The following is a 20,485-nucleotide window of genomic DNA, read 5'->3' as shown; positions in this document are numbered from 1 at the left end:
TGATGCATAGATTGCCTCTGTATGGCTATACATGATTCTGTTAGAATTAATTTCCCATAGATGTCCAAAAATGCCTATAAAGCAAGCATCTCACTCTCATTTGTCAAAAGAATAACTATCCACACATCCCTCACGGTTTTGTAAAATAATGTATTCCAAAGAGTTATCATGGGTCCTTCAACTTTCCACTTAGAAAGATTTAAGCTACTTCCAATTCTTCTCCCTAGTGCCTTGGCTGTCTTCAATTTTTAGGGACATTCATGTTCATTGTTAAATTACATTGAAAACAAAACAAGAACAAAACCCTCAAAGACTCCATTCTTTTCTCTAAATCACTCAAATAATCAATTTGCTTATGGCTTTATGTCAAGCTATTCCCATTATGTTACTTCCCTGATAACACTGAGTATTTCCTTGAAAGTGATTTTTTTAAGACTAGACTGGCTGATGATTGTATCTGAAATAATTTCTCACTAATAACATACTGTAAATTCAAGTTGAATTTTAATATCTGTGTTTTCTCAACTTCCCTTGAACTGGACTTATATTATTATTGAATGTATGATTTTAGTTATGCCCACATGTTTAATGATGAGTTATTCAACACATTGATGGAACAAAGCCTCTGCCTGGTTTGGTTCACTATTGAAATGGTTAGGGATAATTCTCAATGAGGAACGGTTGTATAATAACACAGGAGATTGATTTGGAACGGGATAGGAGTAGGGGATTGCTATGAATTATTATGTAGGTAATAATGGCCTCTGGGTACATCTATTGGTATTGGTTTAGATAATGGATGTAAGAAGTCCATTCCACAGTTTGTAAATCTACTTATTGGATTAGGATACTGGACTGTGTAAAAGCAAGCAAGCCGAGCCCATTCATTCACTGCTTTCTGATTGTGGACACAATGTGGCCAGTTGCTTCAGGTTCCTGATGATTCTGTGTCCCTGCCATGGTGGGCTAGAACATTAACTGTGAATGAAACTAAGCCCTTCTTTTTCGAACTGCTTTTGTCAGGAAATTTAATTATAACAACAGAAAAGGAAACAGAAAATTATGAAGGTGAAAACTTACTGACTTCAAAAATTTCAGAATACTTTACCTGTTTGGCTTCACTGCCTTAGCCACGTTCACTTATCTTTAGCTGCAACTGTTTGTCTTCAAAGGCTTTTTCCATAAGACACACTTCTACCCAGTTTCCTACCACAGAATTCTGTTTGCTTCATCTCCCTGGGGATGTTTTTAAACATTTAAACTTTGGTACCTTTCTCACTTCTTCCATGATTCTATTAAAATGTCACCCTATTAGAGAATTTCTCTCTGTTAAAAATACATAAAAATAAAAAAAAATTCATTCACATGTAATTTAATATTATAAAATTTAATTTTCTTTATTTTCCTAGATCAGACTATTCTATAATATAGTTTCAATTTTACAAAAAAATGAAAATTTAAGTCTAATTGTCTAAAACATTTCACCCATTTTCTATATTACTAACTGCTGAAAAAAAACCCAGCAATTCCATTTATTTAAAATGATATTGAAAATTATTTTCAAGTCCCTGGTTTATTAGAACTTCTATAGATCATGTCTTGTATAATTTTCTCATCTAGCATTCTGTGCAGGCTACCATATTTTACTTAATATTCATGTCTTATGAAGTTCCTCCTCGCAAGGAACGTACCTTGGACATTCTTTATTAATGGAGTCGTTGGCTGTTTTGAAGAGTTGTACGCCATTGATTAGTGGACACTCTGTCATACCAAGTTATGTGATGGTAGTTAAAGCAGGGTTGTGCTTGCCAGATGGTAGAGGAACATCACAAAGGAAAGACTTGCATTATCTTCACATTATTTGAAGGGTACATTCTATAACATCTTGATAATGATCTCACTCTCCTGTGGTGTTGTGGCTTTCCCAGTATAGTATTATGGATTTCACCAAATTATTATTTGGCTTGTTGTGCAAGGAAACTTGCTCTGTCCCGTTGTTAAGAAACTTGAATACTGGTTCTTCCTCATAATGGCAAATATAAACATAAATTACTTGCTATACATTTTTCCCTAAATTTCTTTACACAATTATTAAATCAATCACTCATGTTTATAACTATAAAGTTGATGATTCTTATGTTATTTATTAGACTATAATGCAACATTACCAATTATGCTGTAAAAGTTATTTTAGTGTGGGCAATTAGGAATCCATTCATAACTTTTATACTCAGATTAATATAGTAGTTTCGCTTCACTTGCGTATGTGTTTTATAACACTGCTTTACTGTACAGCAATACAAGCTGTTTCAAACTCATCACATGGCTGTTTCTTCCTTTAGTCTGAGAACTGATCATTTTCTGTTTTATTTTGTTGTATCATGGTATTTATTTCAATCCATGTTTTGGGTTGCAAGTCAGTTTATTGGTGATTGTTGATATTATTTTAGGACTTCTCTTTGACATATCTAATAATTTTCTTTTTTTTTGATGTTTCTGCTCCATGTTTATTCATCCTGCTAGTTTTTTTTTCTTTTTTTCTTTTTATTTTTATTTTTTCTTTTTTCTTTTTATTTATTTATTAAAGATTTCTGTCTCTTCCCCGCCACCGCCTCCCATTTCCCTCCCCCTCCCCCAATTAAGTCTTCCCCCCAGCCCGAAAATCAATCAGGGTTCCCTGTCCTGTGGGAAGTCCAGGGAACCCCCACCTCCATCCAGGTCTAGTAAGTTGAGCATCCAATCTGCCTAGGCTCCCACAAAGCCAGTGCGTGCAGTAGGATAAGAAACCCATTGCCATTGTTCTTGAGTTCTCAGTAGTCCTCATTGTCCGCTATGTTCAGAGAGTCCGGTTTTATCCCAGGCTTTTCCAGACCCAGGCCAGCTGGCCTTGGTGAGTTCCCAATAGAACATCCCCATTGTTTCAGTGTGTGGGTTCATTTTGTCCATAGGATGTATACATCTCTACATTTTCTAATAGCTAGTCTTTTGATCTGTATTATAGTAAGCGAGTTTACACTGGTTTGACATTGCATTAACACTGGATTTCTTACCTCTGAATTTTATCAAATAATATTTAACCAACTTACTTCACTGTTTAATTGCAGGGTATAAAAACATCATGATGAATTTTGTCAACCCACCCCCAGGGGGAATGTCTTTATTCCCTGCAGCAGAGAGTGTCTGTGCAATTCTTTTTCCATTGCTGTCAGAAGCAGCACCCATTTTAAAGATGCATGAGTATCTTCTTACCACACTCATCACTAAAATTCTTTCATCATTTGGAGCAGAGACCAATTCTTTTGTTAGGCTGTGAGTCCCCTTGGAATTAGCCTTCTAGACCTCAGCTCTGAAAGATTTTCTTTTCTTTTAATTTGAATGTAATAAGGTACAGTCCTGAAACCCCTATTGTAAAATGTAATAGGTTTTGAAAATTGAAAGTTTTATGACCTACCATTGTATTATTATACAGGACAGTGTTCATAAGTAAACCTAATGTGACTTGCCTCTCTCTGCACCCCCCCTCCTTTCTCACATCTTCCCTTCTCAGCAGCCACTGGAAAGTTTTGATATTTTGGAGCTTCATAAATTTGCCTAGTTCCAAATGCCATATAACCTGAGTAATTACACACACACACACTTCTCATAAGAGAGTCAATTATGTAGAAATTTGAATTTACATTTCTTTGAGCTTTTTGGTGTCTTAAAACCCCATTTAATTTTTATCATTAAGTTATAATCCGCTTCCTGAGTGTTCAGAAAATTATGTATGTGTTCCCTTTTCTAAAAGGTATTTGGGGGCCTGGAGAGATGACTCAGTATTTAAGGTTGTTCATTGCTCTTCAGAAGCCCCAAATTAAACTTCCAGAAGCCAAGTCAATTGATTCACAAATGCCTGTGTTTCTAGTTCTACAGAATTGAATACCCTATACAGATCGCTGTGTGTTTACCTATGTATGTGATGCATACACATGGAATAAAAGTGAATAAATATCTAAAATTATGAACATGAATAAACAACATGTAAAATTGACTATGCATTTTCTTGGCAAAAATATTTTAAAGTACGATAAATAGAAACAATTGCTATGCTAGAGTATAAAACTTTTATCCCTTTTAAATATTGCAAAGGACGTCTTTGTTGTCGGTGGTATAACAGTAATGAAGAATTCCTGTTGTTCTTCGTCATCCTAGCAAAGAGTTTTATGGTTTTGTTTCAACCTTTCTACTGGGATGTGGTCAAACTTCATGCTGATATGAAATTTATTAATTGCTAACATTTGCAGAATGTTTTATATCTGTATTTGTCTCCTATATTTTCTTTTTCCTTTTCTATTTATTCTTCTATCATATATTACACCACAACTGCAGTTTCCTCCTCTCCTTCCTGCCCTCCATGCCCTTCACCCATACCTCCCTTCTTCGCCATATCCACTTTTCCTTTGCTCTCAGAAAAGGGCAAGTCTCAGAAATATCAACCAGTCATAGCACAGCAAGTTAACGATAAGACTAGGCACACCTCTCATAATAAGCCTCGGCAGGGCAATTCAATAGGAGAAAAAGGAAACCAAAATCAGGCAAAAGATAAGACACAGACCCTTGAGCCCACTGTAAGAACTCCCACAGGAACACCAAGATACACAACCATAACATATATTCAGAGAATTTAAGTCAGACTCATACAGGTTTTCTGATTTTCACTTCAGTCTCTAAGAGCCCATATAAGCCATGGTTAGTTGATTCTGTGGGACATTTTCTATTGGCATCACCACTGCTAGTTCCTACAATCCTTTGTTCCCATCTTCAGCAGGATTCCCAAAACTCTGCCTAACGCTTGACTGTAGATCTCTGCATATGCTCCCATCAGCAGCTGGGCTAAGCATATCTGATGACCATGATCCATTACACTAGGCTCCAGTACAGGAGTATAGCAGAATACTATTAGGAGTCATTTCATTGACTTATTTATATTTTGGGGGGAGGGCAGGCCTGCTCGTCTTTGTTTCTATTCTAGGTTTGTGGGATATCCATACTTCATTCCTGGCCCTCCAGGAAATGACAACCATGGCATGGGTCTCAGGATGGACCTGTCCACACAACAAGCCCTGCACTAACTTTACCCAGCAAATCTTGCATGGAGAGTAAGTGGCAGGTCAAAGGTTTTGGGGATGGAATGGTGTTCGAATCCCTCTAAGCAAGCCTTGCTTGGTTAGAGAAGATGGCCAGTTCAAACTTCCTATTTCCCATTATTAGGAATTTTTGCTAGGGTGAACTTGTGGATTCCAGGGAGTTTCCGTTGTACGAGGTTTCTACATTGCTCCAAAAATGGTTTGAATGAGAAAGACCCACACAGATAGATATATTTAAACATTTCAGATTTAGTTTGTAAAACTTTTAAGAAGGATTCAGAGGTCTGGTCTAATAAGAAGTGGTATGTTATTAGTGACAGGTTTGAGATTTAAAACAACAACAATTAACAAAACAAACAAACAAATAAACATAGTCATTCCCAGTTATCTCTCTCAGCCTTGTTATTGTGGACCAAGATATATGATCTAATGTACAGTTCTAATGCCATTCACCTGACAATGTACACCATGGATTCTAATGCTCTCTAATGGAAAATAGCAAATTAAATCCTTTTATTTGTTCTTTTGGCCATAGTGTTTTGTCATGCCAATAGAAATGTAATACATATGAGTAATGTGTAGCTTTCTTTCTCAAGAACTCAGATATGTCACTGAGAAAACTATAAATTATGAATCAATTAAGACTACAACTGTAATATTTGCCAAAATTCTTTGCTGACTAGAAATTTCATAATGATAAAGTAGCAAACTTAATCACGAACACTTGTGTTATAAGTGCATTTCTTGTTAGAAACATTCATGACAAATAGTATTAAATGATCTCGCTGAAGAGACTGTATGGATGGTTTTGTAGTTGAGAACGTATATTGCTCTTGCATAAGATCATAGCACCCATATCATGTGATCATAACTGTTTTATAACTCCAGTGCCTGTGGTTCCAATTCCCTCTTCTGGACTCCAGGAGCAACTGAACTCAAATGGACGTATACTCACATGCAGCTGCACTCTCATACGCATGGTTAATAATAAAGATTAGAAATATTCATTTTGATTATAATTATATGGGTATTTAGAGGCAGAAATATTCATTTTCAGTTAGGAATTTAACTGGTAAGCTTCTAACTTAAGTACAACAAAGTACATGTTTTTCTTAATTCTAAAATAGAAATGAAATGGAATTGATATATAATTAAGTGAATAAGGATATAATAATCAAACGATGTTCAATTTTTAAAACTAATAAGGTTCAAATGAATCGCTTGATTACAAAATTAGTTTTAACCAAACTTTAAAATGCTGTAATCTGTAATACATTTGATGGCAGTTATTTATCAACAAAAGTGAGATTAACATGCAGAGCATTTAAGGCTGATAGACCTAATTAGGCATAGAAAATTTAGTAATCAGCTTGTTGCTATTGAATAAATAAAGGTTGTGAAGAATTTTTAATAAACCCCATGGGACATGAGATGCTAACTTTAAAACCAAATATAGCAGAAAACCTTTTAAAGTGTGCACTTTTATCTCAGAGCCAAAGAATGTGCAGGTGCTAAATTAGCCACAAGAGGTTTACAGTAATGTTTCCTAAATGTAAAACAAATCTACAAATAAAAGAGTTGACTAAAGTAAAGGTATTAAATCAGAGAGTGGCAAAGTTTATAAAAAAATCATTCCATAATTTATAGCAGACATGCTGTGTTGTTAACATTTAATCACACTTAATGCAAACTTCTGTGAACCTCAGTGAGAGCTCCACAAATTTCATGATTGATGTTAAGAAACAAAAATAATCTCTGACTCTGGTCAAAAGCAATAAACTTTCTACTTTCAATTTTTGCATCTGTCTCTGGTATTCTTTATACATTAGACTGATAGGCATTCAATAGGTGACCCAGGGTTGAAAATAAGCTGCAAAAGTATTAACCACTAATCCATTAGCCAGATAGTTTGACTCTAATAATAAGCGCCTGGTAGGTTGTGTGCAGGGCACAGAGAACTACAAATTTCTCACATCATGCGTAGAAACTGCACTATATCTAAATGAAGGTGGTCACTGTGCTGAATACTGAATGAATGAACATAAATGCTATGTTCATCATAAGAAGGTCATAAATGTACAATGAGAGATAAAACAGGGATATTTGAGGTGAGATGTGATACTTTAGAAATAATTACTTGGAAATTTATAAAAAGTATATAATAGAGACACGTCAAAAATGCAAATAATAGGCTTTTGAATGAACCTAGAATGATAAGATCTGTGCAGATCAGAGAAGGAAAATTATTAATTGGGCAAATTTTAGATAAAGTCTTCAAATACATACATACACACACACACACACACACACACACACACACACACACACACACGGTTTACACCCAATACAGCTTCAGCAGGAATTTGCATGAAACTCAGTGATATTTCATACTTCACTTCAAATATTTCTCAGAAATTTCATAGGGGCATTTGCAAAGTTATAGGAGTATAAGAAGTCACTTCAGTAGTCAAATTAAAGAAACGGGATATAGAAACTGAAGAGTGTGTGTTTGTGTGTGTGTGTTCCTATTAAGAATCATACACATTCTTATAAGAGAATTTTAGTAATCTGTATTCATTTCATTATATTTCTCGAAGCATCATGATCCCTTGCTGAAAAGACATGATAAATTTCTTTGACACCCTCCCTACTCAATCTCTTTTCTGCCATCCAACAATTTTCTAGTTAGCTAGATTGAGTTCTGAAGGGTATATTGGAAAATTTCCATGGATTCCATTGCACTGAAAAGGAGAGAAATTTATTTTAGATTTTTAAGTTACACAGTTTCACAGTGTTTTTCATTCTCTAAAATCTGATAAACTAGATTTTCTCACTCAGATGTCTACATTCAAAAAAAGCAACAAACAAACAAGAAACAACAACAACAACAAACCCAGATGCACATCTACATTAAAACACTGTTTAGAAATGAACAGTATATCTCAAAATTCTCTGAAAGACTGATCAGCAAACTTAATGTCAAAATCCAATTCTCACAGTAGGAAAAAATCAGAGTTAAGAAAGTCTACTTTTGTGTTTTTTTTTCTCTAATTAAATTTAAGACTTTTAACCTATTTTGTCTTTATGGAATCTAGTTTTACTATTAGTGAAAAACTACTTTATTCCATACTCCCTTGCTTTAATTCAATTCATTTCTATAGTAGACCGTGGAGAGGGAGAACACATTCTGAAAAATGTTAGACAAGAGGAAATACAATGCCATTTGCAGTGTATGTGTTCACTGACATGTAGATATTTCTTCACTATTAATACTTACAACTTTAAAGAATTAATAATATAACTGTTGTATTAAGAGTTTAGTTTGCAGAATTATTAGTGGTTTGAATTTTTGTGCTTATTTTTTACTTCAATATTATCATCTTAAAAAGATGTTAAATAAGATTTTTGAAATGTATATTTGCAATGTACTTATACATATTTATGTAATCTTAGCAATTATGTGTATATTTCAATATTTATGATTTTAAAGACTATTCTTTGATATATTTTTTAAAACTTACCTTTGTATATTTATAACCTTAAATAGTATATAAAAGTATTCTGGTATAAAAGATACACATCCTAATAAAATCATTTTTATTCTACAGGTCACACCTTAAAATTTTATCCTTCCGAAGTTGAAGATAATGAGGACTTACCACTGTCTTCCACTGATCATCTGGACTTGCATTCTCCATACAGTTGATAACAGCCCATTACAAGCAAAGGCTAACAGTCACTTACTTAGGAAGATGGCGAATTTGGCAAAAGATGATGGAAAAATCCTCCATCGAACCAAGCGTGGCTGGATGTGGAATCAGTTCTTCTTGTTAGAAGAGTACACAGGTACAGATACTCAGTATGTAGGAAAGGTAAGATTTTTTTTTTCCTAGAAAAAACAGAATTTGAATGTGATACGTATTATCCTTTACAATAACTCCGCATTACTAACAATTATCTTAAAATATTTGATGAGTTTTATTATCCTAAGGTGTTACCATAAATTATTCCAAAGAGACTTGTATGAAATGTACCATTCACATAATGATATGAATAAACATTTTTTTATAGATATCAGAATGGGAAATCTGGTAGATTGACCCACTCCTCCCATTGCAACACTGGGAAAGATGAGTCAGGAGGATCACAAAATGAAGGTCAACTTGAACTATGTTGCTAGACCATTCATGAAAGAAAATAAGAAAAGGAAAGGAGAAAAAAAGAAAAGGGAAGGGAAGGAAAGGAAAGAAATGGAAAAGGAAGGAAAGGAAAGGAAAGAAATAAGCAGCAACAAGCAAAATAATCATGACTTGTGGTTATGACTCATTATTTATTAGCTAGATATTATTCTATTTAGTATGCATATAAACAACACTAACATTGACATTTAAAAATCATAAATAAACTGGCTTTTGGGACCCTGTTCCTCTTACTGGGTTGCCTGGACCAGTCTTATACATAGGGGAGCGGGGGAGGTTTGAGTGCTTAGTCTTACTTCAACTTCATAAGTCATGTTTTGTTGAGATTCATGAGAAACTTGCTCATTCCTGAACAGAAATGAAGGAGGAGTGGATTGAGGGGTTGGAACAGAGCGGGAGTAGGGTGGGGTCCTGGGGTGAGGACAGACAGGAAACTGCTACCAGGATGTAAAATAAGTATATGTATATATCGGTTTATAAATTTTTATTTACATATAAAAGATTTTCATCTGCTAAACAAATGACTGTCTTAGATTATTATTTAAAAATCATGAATGAATGCTTCATGCTTCATATGACTAAAAATAAAATGTAGTAATTATATATAATAAAATTTATCAATGTTTCTAGTTCATGCAGTTTATAATAGAATGACTTGTATGAGAGATAACTTCTTAACATTCTGCTTCTTAAATCCAGCGAGCTGGGTGCCTGTGTGACTGCCATCTAGTAAACAATGGAGCAAGAACATAAAGAAAGAGAAGATACTACCTTTAGGATGGTACACTGTAATGTCCATTTCAGCCTCCTTGACAGTTTCCCAGCAGCCTTCAGGAAGGGAAATAGTAGAGTGCTAATACAACTCACTCTTGGGGTCCTAGATTTGAGTTTGTCTCATTTTCTGTATCTTCCTTCTTTCCGTTTAACACTTTTATTGTTTTAGTTCACGGCCTCCTATAATTTTTATAATGACAACTTTTTACATTTATTACTGTTTATTTTCATAGCCAATTTCTTCTTATCCTTATAGCATTCTCCTGATCCCTCTTATTGTTCATAACATAAGCACAATTGTCAGGTGTGATGAGACCCTGATGTAACATCATGAATGATTTTACATTCTGACAATCAACCACTTGCCATACATTTATTTTTCTTTATTCTTAACCTATAAGTATTAAAATTGAGAGACTGAGAATTGGTTCACTGAAAACAGAATATACATTACAATAGGCAGAAAAGAATATAAAATATATAACTGATTGAAAAAACTATATCCATATTGTTCAAACCAGAAGGACATTTATCCTGAGAAATTGTCAAAATCTTGTTCTATTTCAATTTGTGTGGGCCAAGTACTTTTTCAAATACAGTCTCTGTTAACTGAAGCCTATTATTTCCTCTTTCTTGTGATCTCTCTTTCATGGCTACCTAGGTCATACACTTTTGAACAGTGCAGTTCACCTAATGATTCTTTCCTTCCATCCCATTTCTCTTGAGATTAGTCATATGGCATCCCTCTATATCCTTCATTTAACTTCACTTTCACAGTCTAGTTAATAGGTATCATTGGAACATTTCAAGTTCAACAAGCAAACGTTTGTGTCTAAGGACTTGAAATTGCTTTGTGATTCTTTTTTTGTGGGGGGTCAATATATAAAGAATTCACTATGGGTCACAGGCCACTGAAATGGTTCTGCCTGATAGTTTCACAGTTGCAGGAAAATGGTCACAGAGAAGGGAGATACTTATAATCCTATGACTGTTGAAGCCCCTTTTCCTGTATTTATGATTATAACTTAAAATTAAAATGTTTCCTAAGTACTGTTTATTAATTAATTTCTAAATGACACATCTTTTTCCAAATGTTGCAGTGAACATCTTAAAACATTAGCTGTGTCTACTCTCCTTTCCCTTTGCCTACTTATCTTAAACAGTAGACTAAAAGGTGATATGGAAGATGATAATAATCATATTTTTGTCTAGGGAAGATTATAAATGCAAAACTGGTTTTCAATAATTTTCAGTTTTCTCCTGGAAATAATATGAAAATACAAGGAAACAATATAAAATACCTAATTTCCTTCTCAAAATATATGAGTTCTTTACTTTGTTAGTGCTCTTATCTTGCATGAGTAATTATTGTTCATATGTTTTAATATTAAATGCTCTTTCCAACAGTTTCTAGAATTATTTATTTATCAAATCTCATTTATTATTACTTTAGCTGCTTTCTGGATGTTTATAAAACTATTAGCATATGCAAAGACCAATCATAACCTAAGCTTTAAGCCTTGTTATATGCTTAAACTCCATAAAAATTTATACATTGAGTGCAAAATGGACACAGATTTATGACTAAAGTACTATCATTTCTCCAATTAAATCTGCAATTTTTTTCCAGAGCCACTGCATTGGTAAATTAAACCTGGTGAATTAATCACTGGGCAACTTCCTCACACACTAAAATGGGAAAGGGGCCAGTGAGTTCTAAGAGAAAGAGATTTTCATAGTTTTATCTTAGTTTTGCAAAATAGATATTACAGGAAATAACAAAACATTATTTTACAGATAATATAAAATTATAAAGTTAGAAATGCATATGAACCTCAAAATAAAGTTAATATTTCAATTAGACTTTGAAGAAATGGTTTTATGATGAACCAAATAAGAACAACAATAATTAGTACAATGCATATCCACACAATTAACCATGTGCTTTCTGGAATTGAATCCTATGTTCTTAAATAACTGCAAGACTCACGACTCATATGACATTTCTAATTCGGACATTTCTTCCATTTTAAATTATATTGTTGTTAACTTTGGTTAATTCTAAAACTGTTGGAATATTTTCTTACTTGATAATATGACCAGGAAGGACTAGTAAAACTTGTATGGGTAGACAGACATATTAATGACAATTTGTCGAAGAAGTCAAAAATGAAAGAGAAAGAGAGAGAGAGAGAGAGAGAGAGAGAGAGAGAGAGAGAGAGAGAGAGAATGACTCACTCAACTCTTGGGAAAGAGCCTTTCAAATCTTGTACCTCTCAAACACTTCTGAAAACTTCTGTCTTCTTTTGTTTTGGTTTGGTTATATTTTCTACTTATTTGTTTTCGTACATGACACCTTTGTCCTCCTCTAGGAAGGAAAAATGTCAGAAGAAATTGTTAACTCAGTTCCTCTATGTTATCACTATTCAAACTTTGAGAAGATCTTTGTTCTAAAGTTAGCTGTTGAATTTTTATAATTTTCACACCTAGTTGTGTACCCTATTACTCATATCATCATGAGTATAGTCACAGTGTTCATAAGCAATATTTGACCTTCATTGTGCGCTTTCTGATTGGTTACAGCAACATTTTGGATAACAGAGGGGATACAGATGCAGACATAAAATTGATGAGAATTTTGTTTATATTTATTTTCAACTATGGAAATTTATCCTCTGCATATTTACAGAGGCTCATTTGTGTGCTGAAGAATATATAGTATAATGGGCAACAGCTCACTTTCTGCTTATAGAAATTTTATATATAATTTGTGATATAGAAATAACAAGGAAAAGTGAGATTAGAAAGAGAAATGGACTCTGAAATTTACTGAAGTTTACCTGGTGCAGTCACTGTAAGTTACAATGATTTTCAGAATCCAAATAAAATAGCTTTATAAATGTTTTAAATTGTCATTATTTTGTTCAGTGTATGCAGCAGCCATACTCTGATTTATGAATGCATTTATTCCAGAATTCTCTTCATAGCCCAGTCATTTAAAAAAGAACATATACGAAAAATATTAAATATTATGACCAATTACTCACCACAGCTTACCCAGGCTAGTTTTACACCACAGCATAAAAAAATCACCTTCAGGGCTGGAGAGGTGGCTCAGCGGTTAAGAGAACTGACTGTTCTTCCCGAGGACCCGGGTTCAATTCCCTGCACCCACATGGCAGCTCACAACTGTCTGAAGATCCTGTTCCAGGGGATCTGACACCTTCACATCAATGCACATAAAATAAAGTTAAATAAACCATAAAAAAAATTTTAAAAAATCACCTTCAAAATAAAGCTCCATCTTCTATCATGAACTACCAACACTGTTACTGAACATTCATCTTTACTACTTCTGTTGTACAATGCCTCATAACATAGAATTAGACTTACTTCCTTTCCAATGCAATCTCCATATCTTAAATGAAAAAAATAATAAATTAATACTTATTTATAAGTAAATTATGCATCAAATAATACTGAATTAAGATTTGCAGCTATTATTATATATCCTTAAGTTTAATTTTAAGGAAGTTTATTTATTTGCATGTTTATTAATTAATTTCTTTATTAACATTCTGATGGCAGTTTCCCCTTTCTTTCTCTTCCCAGTCCCTCCCACCACTTCCTCTCTCCCTCACCCCATCTACCACCTCCTCCACTGCTTCTCTTCAGGAAAGGGCAGGCGTCCAAGAGATATGAACCAGTCATGCTATATCAGGTTGAAGTGATACTAGTCACATCTTTTTCTAGTAACCCTGGTCAAGGCAACCTGGAAGGAGGAAAAGTTCCTAAGAGCAGGCAACAGAGTCAGACACAACTCTTGCTCCCACTGTTAGGAGCAGCTCTACAAGAGGGCCAAGTTACAGAACTGTAACATATATGCAGAGTCCTAAGTCTGTCCCATGCAGGCTTCCTGGATGTCAGTTCAATCTCTATGAGCCCCTGTGAGCCCAAGATAGTTGTTCTGTGGGTGGTCTTGTTAGGTCCTTGATCCCTATAGAAGAACTTTAATTTTTGTTGTTGTATATGTAACTGAAAACAGCTTTAACTATTAAGTGTGTTATAAAAGACTGTCAGTATTTTCAACATAATTTTTAGTAACCCTTATGCTTCTATTGGCTTTAGGACTTTTAAACTCTTTATATTATGCCAACAATCTCTTCATCTACTTCAAAGAATGCAGGTGATAAATCCTACACATATTGCTTTAGCAATATAGTTAAAAATATTAAAAGATAATGAAAGGGGGATAAGTAGGAAAAAGACAAGAAGTTAATCAGCAGAAATAGCTATGTCTCTAGATTTAGTTATATACAAAAAGAAGGATGAAAATAACATCTGGTTTGACACAGGACAACATTCCCCATTGTTATAGTCATGATACAACATGACATTTTCTTATAGGAAACAAGGCTTAGGAAATTTTCCAAATAATGCTAAGCTCAAATTGTATTGTATAATCATACAACAAAAAAGGTTAGGGAATTCAAATATTTGCTTTATTAGTATATACATTAATTATTTAACACTGTTGATTTTCTACTTGTTGGTTGTGTTTTTGAGACATCGTCTTATTATGTAGTCCTGGCTACTTTAGAAGCCGAACTTAACAATGTAGGAAAGCTGGCCTCTAGCTTACAGATCCTTCCTCCTCCCCCTGAGTCCTGGGATTAATGATATGTCACCACACTTGATAGAAATTCAAACAATTTTTTAAATCTAGTCTTTATCAATTAATGCTATAATTTTAATGCTTTATAAAATTAAAATTTAAGATTGATCATGACATGTCACATAAAATACTATATAGTCCTTCTTTGCTCTTCTCACACATGTTTCTGTGATGAAACTTTACATTTGGTATACAAAGTTTAACAGCATATATTATTTTTATGCTAGGGAGAATTCTCAATGTTAAGCAACAACAGTTTCTAGATTCTATGTGTGTATCGATCAACTACATTTCTGAAAATTTGTAACTTCTACAAAATAAACCAATCTTTTACCCATGTAGGAAATGGTTAGATATGGTAGATATCTATTTATAATTTTGTTACTAAGTTTTGGTATGAATTTTTGTACTTCATAGCATCTTATTCAATGAATGCTAAAAATTCCTTTGAACACAGTTAGCAGAACACTGTTAACTCTTGGCAAAAGGAGAGAATAGATGAAGTCATCTGTATCCTAAATGATATTTGTGACTACAATAAGCTCAATGGTATTTTCACTTCCAGGCTATGACAGCTACCTGCCAAAATGCTATTTCTGGGTGAAGGAGACATAAGAAACTGGGAGTTTAATTAGCCCTGCATTGCCCGATGAAACATTAGTGCTGTTCTATAAATGAATGATGTATGTCTGTTTGTTTAAGAACGATGGCACTTTGTATTTTCTGGAACAAAGGTATTTACTGGAGACAGCCACAAATATTTGATTTTCTCACGTGCAAATATTTTGTAATCTGCACAGAGGAAAACGTATTGACCTGTATTAAGTATCACAGGTTTGCTGTGTTGGTGTCCATGGAAACGAAGCTAGGAAAAGGTTACAAAAACTCTCACCGTGCTTTACATTGAGCTCATGAGGTAACTGAAGTCAGAGTAGATACACAATAGCTAAGTACATAATGAGATACATGTATTGAATGCTAAATTAAGTTCACAGATAACATTTATGAGAATGTGATTATAATAAATTTTCACTCAAAGAAATATTTTCCTTATTAAAATTAGAGACACAGATGCATATTTAAGAATGAATGAATGAATTAATAATGAATAAATTAGTGAATGAATAATAGTTGACCAAGTTAGCAAAAGATGAGAAATGCTTTCTTTTTCCTTAGTAGAGAAAATGCTAGCTCAATATTTTTTAAAATAATCTTTTCTCATTTTACATACTAATCCCAGTTCCTGCTCCCTCCACTTCTACTCCCCACCTTCCATCCTCGCACCCCCTTCCACCCTTCAGAGGGGTTAAGGCTTCCCATGGGGAGTCAACAAAGTCTGATACATCACTATATCACTATGAGGCAGGACCAAGCCCTCCCCCATATCAAGACTGAGAAAGGTGTCCCTCCAAAGAGAATGAGCTCCAACAAAACCAGTTCAAACACTAGGGATAAATCCTGGTCCTATTGCCAGTAATCCCACAGACTACCCCAGCCACACAATGTCACCCACATTCATCGGGCCTAGTTTGGTTTATGAAGATTCCCCTGATGTCAGTCAGTATTCAGTGAGTTCCCACTAGCTCAGGACAGCTGTTTCTGTGGGTATGTATCCCCATTATGGCCATGATCCCTTTGATGATATTATTCCTCTTTCCTCTGTTCATCTGAACTCTGGGAGAGATACAGGTGTGGATCTCTGTATCTGCTTCCTTCAGTTGCTCGATGAGGTTTCTATGATGACAATTAACATAGTCATCAATGACACTGCCCCGTACCTCCTCTCTCTTCCTATCCCATCCAGCTTACATCCAGATCCCCCCACCCTCTGTTTCTCTCCCCCCTCCCTTCCCTGGTGGCAGAGAGCCTCGCTGCTCTGCCTGCTTGGGCGCTGGGTCCTAACCCCAAGCGTAGGGTAAAGGGGAGCTCGGGGGCTTCTTTGTCCCCATAGCCCGCCTGCAGCAAGCAGGGTGGGCCCTTTGTCTGCGAGCAAACCAAGCAGCACGGAGTTTCCATCAGGGCACCTAGTGAGACATCATTGTGGTGAGTGAGTGCTGCAGCACCCGGGAACAGCCCGCCTACACTTCCTGATCAACCTACAGGGCTACACTGCCCGGTACCTCCTCGCTATTCCTATCCCATCCAGCTTACATCCAGATCCCCCCACCCCCTGTTTCTCTCCCCCTCCCTTCCTTGGTGGCAGAGCGCCTCCCTGCTCGGCCTGCTTGGGCGCTGGGTCCTAACCCCAAGAGTAGGGTAAAGGGGAGCTCGGGGGCTTCTTTGTCCCCATAGCCCGCCTGCAGCAAGCAGGGTGGGCCCTTTGTCTGCGAGCGAACCAAGCAGCACAGAGTTTCGATCAGGGCACCTAGTGAGACATCATTGTGGTGAGTGAGTGCTGAGGCACCCGGGAACAGCCCGCCTACACTTCCTGATCAACCTACAGGGCTACACTGCCCGGTACCTCCTCTCTCTTCCTATCCCATCCAGCTTACATCCAGATCCCCCCACCCTCTGTGTCTCTCCCCCCTCCCTTCCCTGGTGGCAGAGAGCCTCCCTGCTCTGCCTGCTTGGGCGCTGGGTCCCAACCCCAAGCGTAGGGTAAAGGGGAGCTCGGGGGCTTCTTTGTCCCCATAGCCCGCCTGCAGCAAGCAGGGTGGGCCCTTTGTCTGCGAGCGAACCAAGCAGCATGGAGTTTCGATCAGGGCACCTAGTGAGACATCATTGTGGTGAGTGAGTGCTGAGGCACCCGGGAACAGCCCGCCTACACTTCCTGATCAACCTACAGGGCTACACTGCCTGGTACCTCCTCTCTCTTCCTATCCCATCCAGCTTACATCCAGATCCCCCTACCCCCTGTCTCCCTCCATCCCTCCCTTCTTGGGGCAGAGTGCCTCCCTGTTCAGCCTGCCTGGGCGCTGGGACTGAACCCGAAGGTGAGTGCAAAGGGGAAGGTGGTAGCTCCTTTGTCTCCATAACCTGCCTGCAGCAAGCAGGGTGGGCCTTTGTTTGCAAGCTAACCAAGCAGCAAGGAGATCGGAACTGGACTCCAGGAGAAACATCACGGGGGAGTGACATCACTTGGAAGGTACATCAGTTGGCAAGAAGACCTGATCCTGTAAAAGAAGATCCATAGGAGAATATTGGAAGGAAGAGATGGGGAGACGCCAATGCAAGAATTCACCCAACAATCTGAAAAACAACACGAAACCACCAGAAGCCAGCGACCTCACAACAGGAGGACATGAACACCTTAATCATGAAGAAGGAGAAAAAACTGACTTCATGACAGTGATTGACACCCTTAAACAGCGTATAAAAAAACGCCCTTATAGAAATGGATGAGAAGTATAACAGAAAGTTCGAGGAATTGAGTAAATCAGTGAATGATACCCTAGGAAAGCAAGGAAAAACAATCAAGCAGATAATGGAAACAGTTCATGATTTGAAAAATGAAATGGAGGCAAAGAAGAAAACACAAACAGAGGGCCGGCTGGACATGGAAAATCTAGGTAAACGAATAGAGACTACAGAAACAAGCATAACCAGCAGAATACAAGAGATAGAAGAAAGAATCTCAGAGTCTGAGGATAACATAGAGAAAATAAACGCACTGATCAAAGAAAACAGCAAGTCCAACAAACTCTCATCACAAAACATTCAGGAAATATGGGACACAATAAAAAGACCAAACCTAAGAATAATTGGAGTAGAAGAAGGAGAAGAAGTGCAGCTCAACGGTCCAGAAAATATACTTAACAAAACTGTAGAAGAAAACTTTCCCAACCTGAAGAAGGATGTACCTATGAAGGTTCAAGAGGCATACAGAACCCCAAATAGGCTGGATCAAAAAAAAAAAAAAACATCCCCTCGCCATATAATAATCAAAACATAGTCATCAATATGATTACAGAACAAGGTCAGTACAAGCACCTTCCCCACTATTGCTTAGGGTCTCAGCTGGAGTCATCCTTGTGAAATCCTGGATATTTTTCTAGTGTCAGATTTCTTGCTAGACCCATAATGGTGCCTTCAATCAAGATATCTCTTTTCTTGCTCTCCCTTACTGTACCACACCCATTTCGGCCAACCTGTTCCCCCATGTTCTCTTCCCCCTTTTCTTTCCTCCTCCCCCTTCCCTTCCACCCTCCTTTTTCACTTCCCTTTTCAATTTTCTCACATCTTTTCTAATTCTTTTCCCAGGGGAACCATGTGTGTCTCTCTGAGAATTCTCTTTGTTACCTAGCTTCTCTGGGGCCATGGTTATCCCTCACTTTATATATAATATCCACTTTTGAGTGTGTGCATACTGTGTTTGTCATACTGGGTCTGGGTGACTAATTCAGGATGTGTTTTTCTACTTCTATCCACTTGCCTACAAATTTCAAGATGTCATTATTTTTACTGCAAATGTACAAATGTACATTTTTAAATGTACATTTCCATTTTGCAAATGTACCATGTTTTCTTTATCCTTTCTTTGGCTGAGGGGCATCTAGGTTGTTTGCAGGTTCTGACTATTACAAATAATGCTATTATGAACACAGTTGAGACCGCTTTATAGTTTACAACACATTCATTTCTTTAAAAATTATTCTTACAGGACTTTGATTTCATTGGTTTCATCCTATAACAACAATGCAGTACTAGTAGTATCATGTCAAAATTTGTTTCAGTATGTTTTTCATATATGCCTGAAAATAATTTGTGTGCTGTATTTGTCGGGTAGTACATAATGTTCTGCCATCTCAGAAAATGTATGTTATAGTAGTTCAAAATTCTATGGTTATACTTTCTGGATATACAATTTGTTTCCATTTGTTAATGGAAATAAGATATTTGTAAGAATCATTTACTTATTTATCCTTTTTTTAGCTATTTGAAATTTACATCTATGCTGTTTTGTTTAAAAAGTCTTTATCATTAATAAAATAAAATTTAACATAATTTCTATGGAAGGTTGTGAATCCAATGTATGCACATATTAAGTAGCTGTCTATGTACTCACTCCAAAGTTGAAATATATACTACCTCAAGATTATTATTTCCACATCACATACTCTTTAGCAACCTGACTATTGCCATTTCGACCAGAGCAGGCCTAGTATCAAACATAGTTCATCTAGAAATATCTTACGTGAGTCACTTTGTCTCATTCTAATTTACATACATATGTCTGAAAATGATTCTTGTATGATTTATCTTTGTTATAATTTAGCATTCAGGATTTCAGTTTACTTATTTCTGAACTGTTGATACAATGTTTTAAATTTGCGGCTTATCCAGTGTTATATTTTAAAATATTAATATGTTTTATTGATTTATGCCTTTTTTGAAGTCTATAAATCTTTGGCATATACTTGATATAATTTTTTCCATAGACTCATGATGTTTATTTGGTTTTGATTATCTGAAAACACTTTTATTTCACTTTCAATTTAAGTAATATTTCAACATACCTTGACGTGATAGTTTTCTTTTCTCATTAGAGTTTTTAATTACCTCTGCATATTACTATTGACTCTATGCTAATAATAATAAGTTAACTCTGATGCTTATTGTTGCTGTCCATATTTCTATAGCTGCTCATAAGTACTGCCCAAAAGTATTCTCTTGAACAATCTGACCTTGATATGCACATTGGTTTTGTGTTCATTCTACTTGGAACCCAATAACCTGTTAATAGCATATTACCACTGGACCAGAAGAGTTTT

At 35.9% G+C, this 20,485-nt stretch overlaps 1 protein-coding gene across 1 annotated transcript in view; it reads left to right on the top strand.

The window, feature by feature from the left end:
- The window catches only part of Cdh9 (cadherin 9), a 100,934-nt gene that overhangs the window by 36,552 nt on the left and 43,897 nt on the right, over positions 1-20,485 (top strand). Inside the window, exon 2 of the mRNA XM_075975843.1 lies at positions 8,735-8,998. Coding sequence (XP_075831958.1) covers positions 8,774-8,998 — 225 coding nt within the window. The 5' untranslated portion in view covers positions 8,735-8,773. The remainder of the gene's footprint in view (positions 1-8,734; positions 8,999-20,485) is intronic.

The sequence above is a fragment of the Microtus pennsylvanicus genome, chromosome 6, assembly GCF_037038515.1.
Source record: "Microtus pennsylvanicus isolate mMicPen1 chromosome 6, mMicPen1.hap1, whole genome shotgun sequence".
NCBI classification, from domain to species: Eukaryota; Metazoa; Chordata; class Mammalia; order Rodentia; family Cricetidae; genus Microtus; species Microtus pennsylvanicus.
This window is presented reverse-complemented; position numbering and strand designations above follow the sequence as displayed.